Source organism: Thamnophis elegans, chromosome 10, assembly GCF_009769535.1.
Source record: "Thamnophis elegans isolate rThaEle1 chromosome 10, rThaEle1.pri, whole genome shotgun sequence".
Classification (NCBI taxonomy): Eukaryota; Metazoa; Chordata; class Lepidosauria; order Squamata; family Colubridae; genus Thamnophis; species Thamnophis elegans.
Window position 1 is genome coordinate 6,573,228 of NC_045550.1, and position 21,859 is coordinate 6,595,086.

General features: G+C 40.9%; 1 protein-coding gene across 2 annotated transcripts in view; it reads right to left on the minus strand.

Annotated features, from left to right (window-relative positions):
* The window catches only part of LHPP (phospholysine phosphohistidine inorganic pyrophosphate phosphatase), a 175,087-nt gene extending 153,525 nt beyond the window's left edge, over positions 1–21,562 (minus strand). For both annotated transcript variants that reach the window (XM_032225636.1, XM_032225637.1), the window contains exon 1: positions 21,396–21,562. In XM_032225636.1, coding sequence (XP_032081527.1) covers positions 21,396–21,523 — 128 coding nt within the window. In that variant the 5' untranslated portion in view covers positions 21,524–21,562. The remainder of the gene's footprint in view (positions 1–21,395) is intronic.
* Between the last annotated feature and the right edge of the window lie 297 nt (positions 21,563–21,859).

The following is a 21,859-nucleotide window of genomic DNA, read 5'->3' on the forward strand; positions in this document are numbered from 1 at the left end:
CCCCATCTGCCAATTTTTGTCACAACCTTTATGTCGTGCAGCACGAGAGGGCAAAAACAGGGTTCATATTTAACATGCCCATAAGCTGACCCCCCCAAAAACGTTGGCAAGGGCGGTTGGCTAAGACTGTACAAGGTCACAGAGGATGTCCAATAATTGTCCTAACACTTTACCTGTTATGGTACAATAATGAGAGTTTTTTTTTTCATTATTTTCGGGTGAATGAACCTGGCAGATGCTGACAGCCAGCAGATGTGTAAAGTTCGAGGTGATTTGTAAGGGACCAGCTCATCTGACGCACAGTAATTGCATTGTGGGACACTGTCACTCAAATTCTTGTCCTGTTCTGTCAGAATGAGGTAAAGGTCAGTTCAAAGAACTGGTTTCAGAGACAGCTTCTCGCTGAAATTTAAAATATTTTCATACATCTCCTTCACGCCCAACCCAAAACATTAAGGAAATCAAAACCCCTCTTGCTGGTGAAAATTGTGCTTGGGGAAAAAAAAGAGTGATGTGCAATAGCTTTATTTATTGTTTTCAATGTTGCTTGCAAATGTTTTGCTTTTTAACTAATCTCTCGATTTACTCTCTGAACAGAGACACTTCCATTTCCTTCTTGATAATCTACCTTTTCCCTAAGGATATTCTAAAATACTGGGATTAGGAAGCAGACTTTCAAACGGAGGGGCACCTTCGGTTTAAAAAAAAATCTCACTATCTCCACTTTCCATTTATTTGCTTATTTTTAAAAATGTTATCCTACGTGCATATGCATTACTCAAAGTCCAATATTCCCTCTCGGATGCTAATAGCTTGCATTGACAGACATTCAGAGAAACCCAGCACTCAGGAATCCATGATTAATACATAAAAAACAGGAAGAGAGGGAGGGAGGGAGGGAGGGAGGGAGAGAGAGAGAGGGAGAGAGAGGGGGGGGAAGAGAGAGGGAGAGAGAGGGAGAGAAAGAGAGAGAGGGAGAGAGAGAGAGAGAGAGAGAATGGCTTTTTCGGATTAACATTTTGTGGGTTAACTTCCCAATTTATATGGAATTAGTGGCATCCTGAATCACTCAAAAATTCTGATAATTGAAGAATGTACTTTTTGTGCGGATACCTGCTTTAATATAGAAATAGAAACCAAATCCGCTAGCTTCCCAGGCTTGAGCTGGAAGCAAACTGTAGTAGTAATAATTACTACACAGTGCAACATAGCATAGCATACAGTATAAGTATTACTGTATAAAGATTTCTGAAAGTTTACAGTGTATGGAAATGCTTTCTGAATAGCAATAGCAATAGCAGTTAGACTTATATACCGCTTCATAGGGCTTTCAGCCATCTCTAAGCGGTTTACAGAGTCAGCATATCGCCCCCACAGTCTGGGTCCTCATTTCACCCACCTCGGAAGGATGGAAGGCTGAGTCAACCTTGAGCCGGTGAGATTAGAACCGCTGAACTGCAGATAACAGTCAGCTGAAGTGGCCTGCAGTACTGCACCCTAACCACTGCGCCACCTCGGCTCTTCTGAAGTTTTGACCTCCCAGGAGATTTTATTAGTTTTTTTAAAAAAGTGTAGGAAACTTAAAAAGTACATTCTTCAATTATCAGAATTTTTGAGTGATTCAGGATGCCACTAATTCCATATAAATTGGGAAGTTAACCCACAAAATGTTAATCCGAAAAAGCCATTCTCTCTCTCTCTCCCTCCCTCCCTCCCTCTTTCCCTTCCTGTTTTTTATGTATTAATCTTGATTATGCAGTCATCATCTGAGTCCCTCTAGAATGATGTCACTAAACAACACACACATTTACAAAAGCAGCCAGAAAAAGATAAGCCAGAGTTTGGGTACAGCTGTGACAATATAAACAAATAACTTATTTATCATTTTCACGTCTGAAGCATGCAAATGAAACCAACCATATTTGATTTGGTCATTTTGCTTTTACACCAGCTGAAAATGTGTATGTGTGGGGTTTTTTTTTTCAATTGAATCTCTGCTGCAGCTTCAGGAGATGTTCCACATTCTTTCATGGCCATGTTTCAGATATTTTATGATTTTATCTCGTTTATAATTTTATAAGGTTTTATGCTTCAAATCTTTCTTGCACCTCCGTGTTGGAATTGTTATTTACGTATTTACTAAATCTACTTGTTTAAAAATAGATCTAAATAAAATAAGCAAATATCATGAATTGCTGCCATGAAAGACAGCAAAATCCTGCCAGGTGAAAATCGGTTCACCGACAAATGCGTGCTCGACAAAGGGGCGCCGACGAAACCGCGGTGAGAAAACCGCGAGGTCGAAATCGCGCCGACGAATGTGCGGAGAAGCACGCCGACAACAGCGCGCCGACAAAAGCGCACCTTTAACAAGCAATAACAATCTAATAACCCTAACCCTAACCCCAATCCTAACCCTAAACCTAACCCTAAACCTAACCCTGAACCTAACCCTGAACCTAACCCTGAACCTAACCCTAACCCTTACCTTAACTTAAATCACGCTTTTGTGGGCGTGGTTTTGTCGGTGCATTATTGTGGGCGCATTTATGATGTCACGGTGTTCTCACCGCAGTTTTGTCGGTGTGCTTTTGTCATGCGTGCATTTGTCGGGTCACGGTGAAAAACCAATACGTCAGGGACCATTTTTCACACTTACGACGGTTGCAACATTCCCCACGGTCATGAGATCACCTTCTGCAACATTCTGACAAGCAAAGTCAATGGGAAGACCAGGTTCAGTTAACAACCATGTCACTAACTTAATAACTGCAGTGAATCATTTAACAACGACGGCAAGAAAGGTCATAAAATGGGACAAAATTCATTTAACAAATATCTCACTTAGCAATAGAAATTTTGGGCTCAAAATTTTGGGCTCAATACCTGTATTATAACAAGAAAGGAATAACACTTTCACAATCCCTGCCTTGGAAACTGGATGGTTAGTATAATAAGAAAGGATGTCAGACTAATTAGGCCTTTAATCTGGACCAATATTTGTGGTTTATAAGACCTTACAGGCTCTCCAAATGCCTTCTAAAGTGGTCACCAAATTGTAGTTATTAGATTGTCAATTATTTCCCAATTACCAATGTATAATTGGTGACAGAAGGGAAAAATTAAATACATAGGGGCACAATTATATTAACACCATAATTCATTTGATTTTTAATTACATTTTAATGAAATTAAATCAAATTTTGTTTTTATCCTAGCCTCATGATTATGAGATTACCCAATTCTCCCGGGAAACCATTAGTCCAAAATAATGTGTGCACCCTTCATTTAAAGTGTGTGTTCTGTTACTAAAGTAGACCCAAAAAACTAGTCAACAGAAAATATTACAGATGAAAATTAATATATTTTAAATATTATATTCTAGCTTTTCATGCTTGTGCAAAGCTGACATCTAAACATCCAGCATGGTTGTTTAGAAACCAAAAATAATCAACTACCCTCTTAGGAAGAAGCCAATTACAGCATGAGGTAGAAACTAATTCTACAAGTAGTTTATATTAACAAGTGTAGCCTCTGGCAACTGGAAAACTCACAGATAAATTTTGACAAGGATACACAAATTGTTCCTTTGAACCTATTATTTTCTAATTTAAAGCATGAAAATAGTTGCCCAGTTGCTTAGTTTTATTAGGGATTATTATCTGTGAATAATGCTGAAAAAATCACCAACTAGCCCCCTGATCTTTGAATGTCCAGCATAGTTATGAGGATTTAGCTGTACATTTTATGAAAAAGCTTATTTTTGCAGTCACACAACTTAGAAAGTCTTTCCTTATTTTTCTCTATGAACCTTGACAGTTGAGTTATTATTTTGTGTTAGCAGCCCAGGAAATGAATTTGTCATTTACTACTATTATGAGCTGCCTTAATCACATTTTTATGGATAATATAATCCAGTAATCGTATTACACTGGCCTTTGTTTCATACTGATGGATTGCTGTTTGCCTTTGAAGTCGCTAATTATAATCTATAAAAGCCAGTTGAATTCAATACAACACTTCCACTGTGAAATCATTATTACACTTTGTATATAAAGAGCATCTGTTGGTAAACAATTAACTAGGGACTAACAGAAAAGAAGCAATTCTTTGCCCCATTTTAATCATCACTTAGCTAATGCCTTCCAACAAAAAACAGAGAAAGATTCAATCAACTGTAGTTCTTTTCAACCCAGAGATTATCACAATTAAACAATTCATGATGAAGGTTTTCTGTGTTTATTCCTTTTGGAACAATATCACCAATTTGCTTTTGAATGTGCTTCAAGGGTTGACTTCTTTAAAGTCCTTCTGGGATTAGGATATGAATATCTTCAAGATCATCTATTCCAGTGATGGTGAACCTTTTTGCAATTGCGTGCCAAAAGTGGGGGGAGCGCGGGGAGGCTCGTGTATGCCCACACCCAGAATTCTAAGCGCCCTCCCCTCACGTATGCGTGCATGACCCCTCCCCACACTTTTGCCACGTAATGGCACGGTGGACCCGTTTTTCGGCCTCCTCTTTCTAGGAGTTTGGAGAGGGAGAAAAAGGCCTTTCTCACCACCCCCACCAGGAGGCCGAAAACAGACCATTTGCTGACTTCCGGTCAGACCGGAAGGCCCATTTTTTGCTCTCTCCAGACTCCAGAGGCTTTTTAGGAGCCTGTGGAGGGTGAAAACAGACTTCCCTGCATGCAGGGAGGCTCCCCGGAGGCCAGAAATTGCTCATTTCCTGACTTCCAGGTTGCCCACTGGGCCGTTTTTCTCCCTCCAGAGGCTTCAGGAGGCTTCCCTGAAGCCCCCGGAGAGAGAAAAACGGCCCAATGTACAAACTGGAAGTTCGGGAAGTTCAGGAAAGCCTACAGAGGGCGAAAAACAACCAAAAATCAGCTGGCCAGCGCGTGCATGCGCGCCGGAGCTGACAGGGCAATGCCTCATGTGCCCTCAGAAACTGAGAAAACTCAGAAGGAGGAGCCATGTCACGATGTCACAATGTGCGGTCTCAATACTTCGAGACCGCCATTGACACTTTTGCCACTGGACGGTCCATTGAGACCTAAACCGTCCCGTAGAGACAGTGATCAGGAAGACAAAGCCTTGTTGGTCTCAGGGATATCGCAAAGTCCCTGATTGACCCAAGGGAAGTGCTTCAAGCCGGCGGTAAACAGGCAGCCCCCTGGCTGATGAAATCGGGACACTCCGGAAGGAAGGAAGTGAAAAAAGAAAGTGAGTCCATCTGGTGAGGTATTTTTTCTATTTTGCGAAAAACTGCCCAAAGGAATTTTTCTTTAAAGCCAAATTAGATCCCTAAGCAAAAGAACTGAGTGGTGAAATTAACCCTAATTGGAATGCTGTGGAAAGCTTTTTTTTTCTTTGTAACTATTCTTTGTGGATTGAAGTGCTCGCAATGTTTCTCATTTCTCCTCTTAAAGTGAATGGATTGATTTTTTTTCTTCTGCTTTTTGTTGCTTTATTTTTTGACTTCTGGATTAAAACCTTCCTTCTTATTTTAACAATTCTTCCTATTACTTGTTATTAAATTTCACTAAAAGAAATCTAAAGAAATCCTTTAAGCCAGAGATAAATATTAGAAAGTGAAAAGTAGCACACTGCCACTCGGAGATCAGAGGCTGGGGTTTTTGAAACAACGTATCTCTTTTATTTCCTTTTTTGATTTCACTGACTTTGTAGCTGAAGGGTTTGAAACTTGTTTACAGAAACTGATAAAGAGCCAAGGGCATGAATTGTTTTCACAGGTGCCTTTGAGAACTATTTTGGCAGGGAAAAGAAAGTGGGGGGGAACAGAACCCTTCTCCTTTGAAGAGCATAAAATAACTTGTGTTCAAGTCAATCTAAAATAAAAAATAAAAGAGGCCTGGAAGGCTAGAGTGGCAGTGGCTATTGGGTTTTTTTTTCTTTATTTCTTCTGTTTTGGAAACATGGATCAATATTCAGATGAGAAAACCCTAAAATTCCTAATATCTTGGCTGAAATTCAAAATCTATTGGAAGGATATGGGAGAATTGAGAAGAAGTTGGAAAGACTAGTCTTTCTCACAGCAAAAGATGATGGGGTTGGAGCCCCAAAAATTAAAGGGGAGAATGAAGATATAGAAGATAAATATAAGACAATAGATGAATTTATTAATGGAGCAAATGTGGGTGAAAGTGGAAAGAAGGGAATATGGAAAAGGGAATTCGACGAATTGGACCTCTACCCCAGATTCCAGGACACAGGAGAAAAAATAATAATGATGATGGACTTAAGAAGAGAAATTTTTCCAGAAGCAAGATTGACAACCGAAGACAAGCTAATTTTAGTAGCAGCTGGTGGGCAACCAGATTATCTGAAAGATCCTTCAAGTAACAAAGTGCGGAGAGAAGTCTATAAAAACCTTATAAAGGAGATAAAAAGAAGACTGACACCACAATTGGCAAGAGAGATAAGACTGTTTTGTTCCTGGAAAGATGCAGGTTGACAATGAAAGTTGATAATAAAAAATTAGTTGATTTTAGTGATTAATAAGTAGGAATTTTGTAACTCTTTGATTGTTTTAGATTGTTATCAAATGCTTATTTGCTAACAATTAATTAACTATAATAACAATAATGAAATGATAATAGATATAGCTTAATGATATATGCATGTATTGGCAATCTAGTAAAAGAAATTTGGATATAAATTGCAAATTGTGACTTGGGAAAAAGACCTATAAATTTTTTTAAACAAATTTTTATTTAGATCTTGTTATACAGGTGTAAGGGTTTTTTTTGGGGGGGGGTCTGATGAGAGGAGAGGGGACATAAATAGTAAATGATTTTTAGCCAATTATAATAACAATAAGGAAATATCAACGGACATTGTTTAACAATATATACATGCTATGGTATTGGCAAAAGTAACTTGGATGTAAATTCTAAACAGTGAGTTGGGGGAAAGGGGGGGGGGTTAGAAACTTTATTAATTGACTTTTACTTAAAAGATGCTATAAAGGTGTAATGTTATTGGAGGATTTTTTGAAATAGCTAATGAATGCCATTATGTGGTTGTGTCTTTAAGTATGAATGATTTGAGGTAAAAGCACATTCAAATAACTGTACTCAAATGAGAATTGTGGTACATTGATTGTAAGATATACAAAGGTTTTTGATTTAAAGTGCATAATCTAATATGAACTATAAGTAATGACTGTGGAAGAAATGCACGAAGGTTATCTGTAACCAATCGACACGCTTTCTACAAGATGTAATGAAGGATGATTCTTTTTCTGTGTTTTTGTTCAATTAAAATAAAAGAAAATTCAAAAAAAAAGAAGAAAAGAAACTGAGAAAACTACTAACAAAGTTCAATCTAAAAGAATCTACAGTTTTTTTTTAAAAAAGGCCTAACATAAACATGTCAAATTAAAAGAGACATTGATCAAAATCAAAATTTGCTCATAGTCATCCTTTCTGTGTCAACGTTGGCACAGCTCATTCTCAAATGCCTGTAGTAAACTTCCAATTTTGAGTTAATCTGCTGAACTCTTTTAAATATGCACCAAAAATATACTGCTCCTTTCCAATTCCCATTCATATCATGTCTAAATGAAAAGAAGCTTGAAGACAATCCTTTCCCCCAAAATGAAGAATAGAATTACCATATTGACAGCAAATGCAAGGGGAACATGTGAGCTCTCGCCCTCCAATTTTAAAGAGAATTCTTTCAGAAGAAACATAGATTTCTTTCAGTAAATATAGCAATTACTATTCGTTTGTTGTGCCCTGAACACAGAACTGGAACCCTGATCCTTTAGTCATATCCTGTAACCTTTATTAGTTTTATGGAGGAAAGGGTCATGTTTTCCCCATCAGAAGCTATTGAGAACCCAACTATCTGTAGTCTCCAAATGATGATTTGAAGCATAGCGTGAAACATCTGTCTGGTATTAACAAATATCTAGTTTTTTTCAGAGCATTGTCAGATTCTGATGTGAATCCCTCCTGTCCAGGGTAGTATTTTGGACTTCTTTGAAGTGTTATCATTGAGCTAAGATTTTATCTGAACTACACAATCTTCCTAGTTCTTCTGATATGTCAGCCCTAAGGCAGATTTCCTATCCCACAGCTTCCTTTCTAGTTCACTAAGAAAACATCTGCTTGTAATTCAGTATTAATTCTACTCGAAGTCTTACCTACATTTCAACAATCCCCCAAGGTATTGTTTGTATGAGGAATGTACTATGGTTTACGGTTTATTAGGATTTGTATGCCGCCCGCTCTCGAGAGACTCAGGGCGGCTTACAGATAAAGCAGGAAGGGGGAACATATAAAAATTAAAAGGAGCAGACATTAAAATTTCACAACATTCATATAGCTTAGAATGGGGCTGGATAAATCAACAGCCCCAAGCCTGCTGGAACCGCCAGGTCTTAATCGCTTTGCGGAAGGCCGGAAGAGTAGTAAGGGTCCGGATCTCCACGGGGAGATCGTTCCATAGGGCCGGAGCAGCTACAGAGAAGGCCCTCCCTCGGGGAGTCGCCAGCCGACATTGACCGGCAGATGGAATCCGGAGGAGGCCTAGTCTGTGTGATCTTATAGGTCTTTGGGAGGTAAATGGCAGGACGCGGTCTCTCAGGTAGCCAGGTCCTAAACCATGTAGGGCTTTAAAAGTAATGACTAACGCCTTGAAACGTGTCCGGAGACCAATGGGAAGCCAGTGCAGCTCGCGGAGGATAGGTGTAACGTGGGTGTACCTAGGTACACCCACTATCGCTTGCGCGGCTGCATTGTGGACTAACTGAAGTCTTCGAACACTCTTCAAGGGCAGCCCCATGTAGAGCTATGTGACCTAGTCTGGCCACAGGTGTAAAATATAAGTATTCGGAAACAATTCTTAAAATTCTGAAATTTAAAGTGTGTTGACACAGATTTCTGAAACCACTGATTTCTATGGAAGGCCTTGTAGCATGCAAAGTTCCTGATATTGGGGACAGGCATAGCAGAGTTACACAATACCGGCCCTAGTTTTTCTATTAAGTTTAAGTTTAAGTTTTATTTTATTTATATGCCGCCCTATTCCCTAAAAGGGACTCAGGGCGGCGAACAACTTAAACGGGAAGGGGAAACATACAAATACAAAATACACATATTAAAATGACCAACAACCACACCTGTCGAGAGGGGAGGGGAGCTCATCAACCCCAGGCCTGCCGACACAGCCAGGTTTTAATGGCTTTTTGGAAAGCAGGGAGAGAGGTGAGGGTCCGAATCTTCACGGGGAGTTCGTTCCAAAGGGCCGGAGCTGCAACAGAGAAGGCCCTCCCCTGGGTCGTAGCCAGATGACATTGGCTGGTGGATGGAACCCGGAGGAGGCTGGCCCTGTGTGATCTAATGGGTCTTTGGGAGGTAATTGGCAGCAGGCGGTCTCTCAAGTACCCAGGTCCAATACCATGAAGGGCTTTATAAGTAATAACTAGCACCTTGAAGCGTATCCGGAGACTGATTGGAAGCCAGTGCAGCTCGCGGAGGATAGGTGTAACGTTGGTGTATCGAGGTACACCCACAATCACTCGTGCGGCCGCATTCTGGACCAGTTGAAGTAATTAACTCAAGAAGGTAAAAAATAATTGTATATGTATGCATGATGACAGGATACAACCAACCAATTAAAATTATGTGCTCAACCACATTCAAACCATGCAAAAATTATAGCAATAGCACAGACTTATATACCACTTTGCAAAGGGTCGGAGCAGCCACAGAGAAGGCCCTCCTCCGGGGAGCCGCCAGCCGACACTGTCTGGCTGACGGCATCTGAAGGAGGCCCACTCTGTGGGATCTCACTTATAGCCCTCTCTAAGCGGTTTACAGAGTCACGTATTACCCCCAACAATTTGGGTCTTCATTTTACCCATCTCGGAAGGATGGAAACCTTGAGCCTGGTGAGATTTGAACTGCCAAATCCCAGACAGCCAGCAGTCAGCAGAAGTGTCCTGCAGTACAGCATTCTAACCACTGCGCCACTATGGCTCATAGTATAACTTACAGTAAGAAAAAGACAGGGAGCTGATGCATAGTTTAAAAAAAATAATATAACAATATTACAGGGATAGCTTGATTGATTATAATGCTGCCATAACTCAGATATATGTTTTTGTACCCAAGAGCTAATGGCTAATTTACCAATTACTGCAAGGACAACAAAGCACAAATAAGGATGATTAACTCTATCCCAATTGTGGAAGAACCGAGATGACTCTCTTGGCAGGTGTAATTGACAATTACTGTGATGCGTTTTAAACAAAAGATCATACATAACTGTTTAATTGGGAGAACAGTGCCATTTTATGAGACTCCACAACAGGAGTCATCCACAGTAAATTCTCAGGCAAGCAATGTTAGAATACCAAAGCTATCGTTCAATGATATTTACCATTTATCTTGGAGTAACTGAAAACAAACATAGTAAATAAGGACTGGATATTATAATTATTATTTTGTTTTGCTGTGTTATTTATTTAAATCTTCCAAGTTTATTTGGTTAACTTCCTTGTATGTATGTATGTATGTATGTATGTATGTATGTATGTATGTATGTATATACATAATGCAACACAAATGTAACAAAGGCAACAGTAAAAAAAAATGGCTTTCTGTTGTGATGGTCTCTTGTGACGAGCCGATAGACAGAGAAAGAGGAAGCAGTAAGCTTCCTCCCATATTTGGGCATACCAGGGGTTGTGACACAATACATACCTATTTCCCTGGCCCAGCTGATAAAGGAAGAGAGCCTGTGGCTTAGTGGTTAATATAACTGCCTGATATGTAACACAGCCCAGGTTTGATTCCCAGTAAGGGTATGGCTAGCTGATGAGAGCTAAATAGCTTGAAATAGATCTATGCTAGTTTCCCTTTATATATAAAGTCACAACCCCTGGTATGCCCCAACTATGGGAGGAAGCTAACTGCTTCCATTCTCTGTCAATCAGCTTGTCACAAGAGTCCATCATGACAGAAACCCAATATTTTTACTATTGCCTTTGTTATATTTGTGTTTTTTTATTTGTGCTGATTTATTTTATTTATTTATTTATCAGCATAAATAAAACACACACACACACACACATATATATACACACACATACATACATACACACACACATACACACACATACATACACACACATATATCCATTTTTACCAGTAGTCCTTTATACACATACACACACACACACACACACACACACATATATCCATTTTTACCAGTAGTCCTTTATACACATAGACACACACACACACACACACACATATATCCATTTTTACCAGTAGTCCTTTATCTAGTTCAGCTAAGATATAACAAAAATGCCTACTTAGACTGAAAGTAAGCTAAGATATAACAAAAATGCCTACTTAGACTGAAAGTAAGCAATAATGGATTCCCATTTAGAAAAACATGAAGTGGCAACATTTATTTGGTGACTATTTAAATTGCCAATTTCCCGGAGCCTTAAGACATTTTATAGTACTGTACATTTAATAATAAATTTTATTGAATAAAACTCTTCATTAAAAAGTCATTAAAATGTACTGCCAATCAAACCAATGGTAAATAAAGCTACCTCTTTGATGCTGCCTTTATTTAGTATGTAAGCAGTGATAAATTGGCTGCCTTTAAATAACCTTAAGTGTAGCAAATTTAATGTTATTTCTATCTATTGAATCCTTTCACCTATATTTTTATTGTCTGCAAACTAACCGGCAGCTTATATAATTACACAACACACTCTTAATATATGTGTGAAGTGGCCCTGTTGTGTTACCCCAAAAACCAATCTAGCAGGCACATTCTATACAAACTGTGGTTTGTCAACTATAAATAATGGCAGGTTTGCTAAGTACAAAGCGACTGTAGTGGTTAAGCCTAGAGATTACTAACATGTTTGATAATTTTGATATTCAAAATTCTGTGCTACATACCCTAAGTAATTCTAATGAGATACCCCAGCAAGGTATGTTACAAAATGGTCAAATCTATGTAAATAAATAACCATTATTATTGAGTCCTCCATAATCACAATTCTACTGCTCTTTCTAAAATAAGAAAATATTTAAAAAGAATACTAAAGGGCTATGTCTTATCTGAAATGCATTACTATCCTTACTAATCCCCTGCTTTGGTTTTTCTTTTCTTCCTTTAAAATATATGTGTGTGTGTGTGTGTGTGTGTGTGTGTGTATATATGTGTGTGTATATATGTGTGTGTGTGTGTGTATGTATGTATATATATAGATAGATAGATAGATAGATAGATAGATAGATAGATAGATAGATAGATAGATTGATTGATTTTACAACCGCCGGTATGCCCAAATATGGGAGGAAGATCACTACTTCCATTCTCTGTCCTTCGGCTCGTCACAAGAGACCATACAGGCAGAAACCCAATATTTTTACTGTTGCCTTTTTGTTACATATGTTGTATTTGTGCTGATAAATAAAATAAATAAATAAAGTCTCCCTTTATTTATCAGCACAAATACAATATATGTGTGTATGTATGTATGTATGTATGTATGTGTGTGTGTGTGTGTGTGTGTGTGTGTATGTATATGTATATGTATATGTATATGTATATTTCTGCCATGTAGCTGTTATTCAATATTTGACTGAATTTGTTATACTTCACAGCACAAGTTAAACATTTGGGTTAGCAGGAAAAATTAGGCTTCATCTCCAATAGGGTCCAATAGTTTGGAAACAAATGTTTGGAAATTGGCAAACACGTTTAAATAGGAAATATTGTAACAAAGCAACCTTAATTTTTTTAAACATGTCAACTATTTCCAACTCTTCCACTTGCAGGAATATCTTTATAAAGAGGTTTCCAAGACTATCCATACCTTCTCCATGAGGTTATTTCTCCCCTTTTTGTACCCCAAATGTTTAAATTGTTTTACAATTGCAATTGGGCTGTCTCTTTTTGCAACCCTGCCCTTGTAAAACTCTGCAGGCATCTTATTCTAACCTGACCATCCAGCTGCTCTACCATGTCATGGTGCTCTAGATTTCCGTTCCGCTTCTAAAGAGTCCCGTTGAAAGTTGCGCCAACAGATGCCGTATGAGGGTCAAACAACAGGATGTTGTAAATGCCCAACTGCTGCGGGCTTTTCAAATGTATATGCTAATAGGTATGCTATCAGCACACAGCTGTAAATGCAAATAACAAGTCTGAAGCAGGGTATTTTTATGGCTCTTTAACCACCTTCTGTATTGCAACTGGGCAACTCCTGGCTGGTTCCAACATGAAAAGCAAATCGCTTACTTCACTAAACCCATCAGAGCAATAATGGCACAGAACAGAGGAGATGCTGTGGCTGATTGAATTGAGGCTTTCAACTAAAGAGGGACTCCTGTGACTGTCACCCTAAAATGTCCATACAATTAACGGCTAGAAAGAGCAAAGCAGACAGAGAGTGTGGCCACGCTTCGTAACAAATTATTGAAAGCTAACACAATCAATATATGTTCCAAAAGAAAAGAAAAAAAAGATTGTCTGTAGCAACTTCGCTACTGAAATTTATTTTTACATATTACCCACTTTGGAAGACATTAAAACAAAGAGGGAAATGACAAAAACCTTTGTTAGTATCAAACAAAAAGAAAGCCCTTTTAATTTAAACAGAACTGTCCATCAAATAAGTCAATGTATGTTTGCCAGCAAAGTATTACATTCATGATATTTAAGCTGAAGATCAGCTGCTTTAAAAATAATTAGATTATCTATGTTAAATTATCAAATTTACTATTTAAAATTCAGCAACTGGTTATTCTCACAACTGCATGCACTCTGTCAAAAACAATAAATGCATATTAAAAAGATTATTTCTCTTGTAATCAATTATAAAGAGAAAAGGCCTTATTTCGACTCCCACTCTGGTTTCTCCTTCCAGCACAAATCACTACATTTTGACGGTTGCTTAAAAATCTGCTTTAATCTGATTTTTAAGAACACTTTCTTATCTGTGTCTTAAGAGGTTTAGTGGAGCTTACGTCCATGGAAGTTTAAAGTGGACCCTGTTATAGTTCAGGAATGATGCTGGGAAGAAGGAGAAGATTTGCATGGAAGCTTATTTGAACACAAAGCAAGAAGAAAAAGAAAGAAATGCTTTTAGTCACAAGGTTCTTTCCTAATAAAATATATACGTTTCAAATGATAGGCTTTAAGCAGATGAGCAAGCTACTATTAAATAATATGCTAATTATATATATTTAATTTACAATGCACTTATTGGAAGATTTTTCTTTTATATAGCTCTTTTCATAAAAACAGTTTTTTATGAGACAGAAGGGAAAAATCATGTGGACTCATGTATGCATATATCATATAGTATTTGTCAACTCAATGTTAAGAAAAAAAAGTTGAATAACTTCTGCTATCATATATTTATAATATATATATATATATATATATATATATATATATATATATATATATATATATATATATATGGCTGTTACAGATCTCAACACATACTTTTTGATGCAAAGGTATTAATAGTGATGCTTTCAGTGGAAAAGACAGCTGATGATAGGCACTTTTAACAAAATTAACCACATAAATTCAAGAGAAATGTTAACAAAACTTCCCAATGTTTGTTTTGTTTCTTCCGGCTGAACAAACACTATTATAAATTCTGATATTCATGTTTTCATATTTAAGCTATAAGAATTACCAAGATAATAGGAGAAAGATTGAGATGGCTTTAGGTAAATTTCAGTTCCAATTCTACCAATGCAGATTTAGTCCATAAGAATTTTACTGTGTCCTGATTTAACTTCTTGGGAGTTAAGAAGTTAATGATTAGTTTAGCATGTGAAAGCAGATTCTAAAGATGCAACAGCATGTGTTCTTCTTGGGTCAAATAAGGGCATAGGACAAATTATTTATTAAATATTAATCCCAAATAAAGAATTAGGATCAGCTAATTTCCAGAATTTCAACATCTTGCATTTAACTGAAAGATTCTAGCCTGTTAAACTTTGAATCAACATAACTTAACACTACTTTTTTTTAAATTTATCTGTAAAGTATGGCTTAATATTTTAGTGCCTGTACTTATAAAATGTAGTACATACAGCACAAACAATAAGCAATATCTTGTATTCAAAATATGGAAGGAAAGGGAAGAAAAATCAAAATTAAAGAAATATGTGAAATAGGCTCCTAAAAAGCCTCACGGTGCTAAAACAAGTCAATTTGGTTTAGATAACTTGCAACATTTGTCCAGTATTAGCAGAGTATACTGATTATACTCTATATAAATAAATGCTAAAAAGGGACAAACATAATTGTTCTTGATGTAATTCATGAGAATTCAATAGTCTTTACATTTTAGTGATTGTTGAAAGAAATGTCCTTCTGGGTTCGGCTCCAAGTGGGGAAAAAGACACTGGAGACATGGAGGCTGCTTGGAAAGATGGTTTATTGTGGGACAGGGCCACATGGCTTGAGCCCTGAACAGAAAAGGGGATCACATGCTTCAATGTTGGTGGAGAAGAAGAGAAGGGCCGAGGGAGGGGCTTGCTAGGCTTTTTATAACCTGTTCAGTCCCACCTCTTTGTTTCCTGTTCCTGTGTAAGAAATGTATTCTGATTGGTTGTCAAGACTCCCATGGGGCCATGCAGGGGCAACTCTCTGGGCTGTGTTTTGAATCCAGGTTTGGTTGAGTTCTCAGATGCCATGAGGTCATTTGAGTAAAGGGCCAATAATATCATGCCTTTACTTCCATCCCCCCTGGGGCTGCAGTGCAGAAGTCTTTATTATGTAAAGTGGACTAGCTTGGCTGTCTTAATGGGCCATTAACAGTGGGGATGGGCAGGAAGCTACAGGCAACTATTCTGTCTTTTAAAACATGTTTCTTTCTTTTCATATCCAGAGAAATATTCTGCCTTTTCAATATTTCCTAGGATATTTCATTTTTCTGGGAGAGGGCTGGATGATAACTTCCCACATGATAAAACAGGAATATATAGTGTTTCTCTGTTAAAAAAAGCCTGGATAATAACACAGGGGGGGGGGGCACGACAATATATTGTCATGTGGACAGCCACCCTAACATGGCTTCTGTAACCATTAGGAAGAATTATTTTAGGATTGAAGTTTTAGCTAATGTATCCAGGGGGCATCAACTTAATTAAATAAAAGCAGCTACTGTATAAGAAAGCAAAAGAAAAGCTACAGTATGAATGTTACTCTTTCCAACCCATCAGATGTTGGAAAAGAAATATGAAACGGGGTCAGGGCTCCATTTATCTGTCAGTATAACCACTCTTTGGATTTGATCAGGGCAAGATCAAATTGGATGTAGTAAGAGAGGCAAAAAAAGAAAAATCAAATTTTAAAATGGACAGAATCTGGCCAGAAAAAGCTCTACCCCAAATTCTGCCAATGCTTCATTAAAAAGGGGTGTGTGTGTGTGTGAATCAATAGATGAGTCAGTTCAAAATATTGACGAGTCCTCCATTCTATGCCTCCCCATCATATGTACAGAGCAGAGATGGTATTTTGCCGTTTCGCGCAGGTTCGGGTGAACCGGTAGTAGCGGTGGCAAGAAGCTCCACCCACCCGTCATCACGGACACTCTGTGCATGCGTAGAACCTTCTGTGCATGCTCAGTAGCGCTGCGTGCATGCGAAGCAAGCACATCGTTGTGCACGTTGTTCCCTGTTTTATTGTGAGCCGCCCGGAGTCCTTCGGGAGTGGGCGGCATACAGAACTACCGTATATACTCGAGTATAGGCCGACCCGAATATAAGCCGAGGCACCTAATTTTACCACAAAAAACTGGAAAAGTTATTGACTCGAGTATAAGCCTAGGGTGGGAAATGCAGCAGCTACCGGTAAATTTCAAAAATAAAAATAGATACCAATAATGTTTTTGAATATTTATTTCAAAGAAAAACAGTAAACTAGCGGTGTATTCAATGAAATACTTCACTCACCTCATGATGCTGATGTCCCGCTGTGATGATGATGTCCCGTGCAGCCGCGGGAGCGATGTCCCGCCTCCTATGACACACGGCACAGTGATTCCTATCATTGGATCACTGTACCAGAGGAGGTGGGACATCGCTATGTGGCTGCTTGCCATAACAAGGAGGAGGTGGGACATCGTTGCAGAGCGGCAGGAGGGGGAGGAAGGGGAATCGTAAGACAGCCCTGCATTACATTAGAACGTGAGGAGGGGGGATGGTGCGGTGCGCGCTGCGCGGCAAACTGACACAGAGGGAGGGGAAACTCACAGGGGCACTGGGCCATTCACGAGTGTCACCCAGCGGCATGGCCCCGCCCCTTTTTCTCCTCCATTTCGGGCAAATTTTTCACTGACTCGAGTATAAGCCGAGGCGGCTTTTTTCAGCCCAAAAAGTGGGCTGAAAAACTAGGCTTATACTCGAGTATATACAGTAATAAAACAATAAAACAAACAAACACGTTTCCAGTTCCGAACCGATAACGAAGGTAAAAGGATTTCATGCCTGATACACAACAAAGAAGTAATATCCATCTTTTCTTTTTCTTCCTGAACATGTATGGATATACACCAACAAAATTAATAGGGGGAAATGCAGGTTTCTCCAATGTTCAGTGTTAATAAAACTGGTTGAGAACTGGGAAAGTTCTCCCCACCTTGCTATTTACTCAAAACCAAGTCCCGCTGTGTCAACGGGCACAAATTGCCAATCAAGACGATCCCGCATTATCCATTTAGAGGGCAACAATAATGCCAACTTAAACTTCAGATTAATCTTAGCAATAGCAATAGCAATAGCAGTTAGACTTATATACCGCTTCATAGGGCTTTCAGCCCCCTCTAAGCAGTTTATACAGAGTCAGCATATCGCCCCCCACAGTCTGGGTCCTCATTTTACCCACCTCGGAAGGATGGAAGGCTGAGTCAACCTTGAGCCGGTGAGATTTGAACCGCTGAACTGCAGATAACAGTCAGCTGAAGTGGCCTGCAGAACTGCACCCTAACCACTGCGCCACCTCGGCTCTTGTAGGTGTTGCTACTTCCGTGGTACATGCTTTGGCATATAGCAGAAAATAATTTATCTTAAACACATCAGGGAGAGATGCGCGCACACAGAACTTGCCTTTAGCTACTGTCTAATGGACTAAAAGATTATTAGCATTTTAATACAGCTAGTCCTTGACTTACAACAGTCCATTTAGTGACCATTCAAAAGTTACAATGGCACTGAAAAAAAGAATGCCAATGGGAGAAGCCCGATTCACTTAACAACCAAGTTATTAACTTATCAACTGCAGTGAGGCACTTAACAACTGTGACAAGATCGTAAAATGGGACAAAACTCACTTAACAACAGAAATTTTAGGCTCAATTGTGATTCGTAAGTCAAGGACTATCTGTAACGGCATTATCTTCTTTGCCATGTGGAAAAACATATATTATTTGATCAGAGCAAAGTAAGTTCCCATTGAAAGAAACTAGAGGTGCAGGATTCCACATTATTATTTTTTAATGTAATTATAATTTATTGGGGAGGGTGGGATATTACCATGTTTTGCTTGTTACCGTGAGCCACCAAGGGTCCGTTTTGCTCGCACCAGGATATAAATCGGATTAATAAAAGCTCTCCATAAAATCATAGTTACTTTGACTTGGTAGAATGAGTTATTAACTAACACCGCAAGAAGGACTTAATTGCAAGGGATTAAAAAAAAAATACTCCCACAGCAAACTATAAAAAAGACTTGAGTTTAAAATGCTATGTAAACCATCCTCACATGTGTCCCAAAGATACTTATTTTTTTACAAAGAGGCAACTGGACTTTCTGGTTTTGCTTTGAAGAAGTTTCGCTTCTCATCCAAGAAGCTTCTTCAACTCATCCAAGAAGAAGCCGAAGGAGCTTCTTGGATAAGAAGTGAAATGTCTTCAAAGGAAAAAAAAACCCAGAAAGTCCAGTTGCCTCTTTGGGGACAACCATGATCTGAATGACTGAGAATCTCCAAAGATATCCTGAGATGTGGTTTGGAGCTCACGGTGTGCAGCTTGGCGCCAATATGCGAATGTAACGCCGAGTGGCTGAGCCCCAATAAACCCCGGTTTACTGAATGATAGTAACAGATCGGCATCTGCAATTGGTGGTACGGGTTCAGAGGTGGGTTCCTACCAGTTTGCACCTATTCAGTGGAACCGGTTCATCAAATCTACCGAACCGGTTAGAAGAGGTTCCACCAGTGGACCCGGAAAGCAGGCCACACCTACAGAAGAGGTCCCGAACTTTTTTGAAACCCACCACTAACACACACACACACAGACACACACACACACACAGACTGACACAGAGAGAAAGAGAGAGAGAGAGAGAGGGAGAAAGGAAGAAAGAAAGAAAGAAAAAAGAAAGAAAGAGAGAGATGAAAGAAAAAAAGAAAAAAGGGACAGAGAGACAAAAGGAAGGAAAGAGAGAGAGAGAGAAAGAGAAAACACATGGCTGGCAAGCCACTCCCACCAGGTCACCTGGCTGGCAAGCCACTCCCATAAAGGAGGCCACACCCAGAGAGTAGGTTCCAAAAATTTTTGAAACCCACCATTGCCACACGCACGCACGCACGCACACACAGAGACTGACACAGAGAGAGAGAAAAAGAAAGAAAGGAAGAAATAAAGAAAGAAAGAAAAAGAAAGAAAAAGAGTGAGAGATGAAAGAAAAAAAGAAAAAAGGGACAGAGAGACAAAAGGAAGGAAAGAGAGAGAGGGAGAGAGGGAGAGAGAGAGAAAGAGAGAGAGAGAGAGAAAACACATGGCTGGCAAGCCACTCCCACCAGGTCACCTGGCCGGCAAGCCACTCCCATAAAGGAGGCCACACCCACAGAGTAGGTTCCAAAAATTTTTGAAACCCACCACTGCCACACGTACGCACGCGCGCACACACAGAGACTAACACAGAGAGAGAGAAAAAGAAACAAAGGAAGAAATAAATAAAAAAAGAAAAAGAAAGAAAAAGTGAGAGAGAGATGAAAGAAAAAAAGAAAAAAGGGACAGAGAGACAAAAGGAAGGAGAGGGGGGGGGAGAGAAAAAACACATGGCCAGCAAGCCACTCCCACCAGGTCACATGGCCGCAAGCCACTCCCACCAGGTCACATGGCCCGCAAGCCACTCCCACCAGGTCACATGGCCGGCAAGCCACTCCCACCAGGTCACATGGCCGCAAGCCACTCCCACCAGGTCACATGGCCCGCAAGCCACTCCCACCAGGTCACATGGCCCGCAAGCCACTCCCACCAGGTCACATGGCCGGCAAGCCACTCCCACCAGGTCACATGGCCGGCAAGCCGCTCCCACCAGGTCACATGGCCGGCAAGCCACTCCCACCAGGTCACATGGCCTGCAAGCCACTCCCACCAGGTCACATGGCCGGCAAGCCACTCCCACCAGGTCACATGGCCCGCAAGCCACTCCCACCAGGTCACATGGCCTGCAAGCCACTCCCACCAGGCCACATGGCCGCAAGCCACTCCCACCAGGTCACATGGCCGGTAAGCCACTCCCACCAGGTCACATGGCCGGCAAGCCACTCCCACCAGGTCACATGGCCGGCAAGCACTTCCACCAGGTCACATGGCCGGCAAGCCACTCCCACCAGGTCACATGGCCGGCAAGCCACTCCCACCAGGTCACATGGCCCGCAAGCCACTCCCAGCAGGCCACATGGCCGGTAAGCCACTCCCACCAGGTCACATGGCCGGCAAGCCATTCCCACCAGGTCACATGGCCTGCAAGCCACTCCCACCAGGTCACATGGCCTGCAAGCCACTCCCACCAGGTCACATGGCCGGCAAGCCGCTCCCACCAGGTCACATGGCCGTCAAGCCACTCCCACCAGGTCACATGGCCTGCAAGCCACTCCCACCAGGTCACATGGCCTGCAAGCCTTTCCCACCAGGTCACATGGCCGGCAAGCCACTCCCACCAGGTCACATGGCCAGCAAGCCATTCCCACCAGATCACATGGCCTGCAAGCCACTCCCACCAGGTCACATGGCTGGCAAGCCACTCCCACCAGGTCACATGGCTGGCAAGCCACTCCCACCAGGTCACATGGCTGGCAAGCAACTTCCCACCAAGTCACATGGCCGGCAAGCCACTCCCATAAAGGAGGCCACACCCACAGAGTATGTTCCAATTTTTTTTGAAACCCACCCCTGTATAGGTTGCACAAACCCCACCCGCGCCCTTTCTGGAAGAGCTCCCAAGCCTGCAGAGAGCGAGGTTACCACTAGCAGGACCTGCTCGGTCGACAGCGTTAAGGAGGAGTTGGTGGGGGGGGGTTGTTGTTGTTGCACCCCCAAAATGCCTCGGAGCCCGTTGCTTGCAGGCCTCCCACTTACTTTTTCACCGCTTCTCTAGATCCAGGAATGGGGACTCCGCCTCCGTCGCCCCCGCTGTCGTAAAGCACCCCGCTAATATCCAACAGCACCCCCTTGGCGCCCGCTAAGACGGCACCCCCACCAGCCATGCCGGATAAGCCCCGCCCCCGCCTCACCTGCCACTTCCCGAGGCCCCGCCCATCCTTACTGGCCGCGAAGGCTCCTGGGAAATGTAGTTGTCGCTCAATGCCGGCGGAGCTTACTGTATACCAGTGTTTCTCAACCTTGACAACTTGAAGTCCTGTGGACTTCAACTCCCAGAATCCCCCAGCCAGCATAGCTGGCTGGGGGAATTCTGGGAGTTGAAGTCCACAGGACTTCAAGTTGTCAAGGTTGAGAAACACTGCTGTATACTGTGTTGCAATGGCTGGCTTCTCGGGAGTCATACGGCGGGCGAAGTGAAACGACGGGGTTGCTCCGGGTTC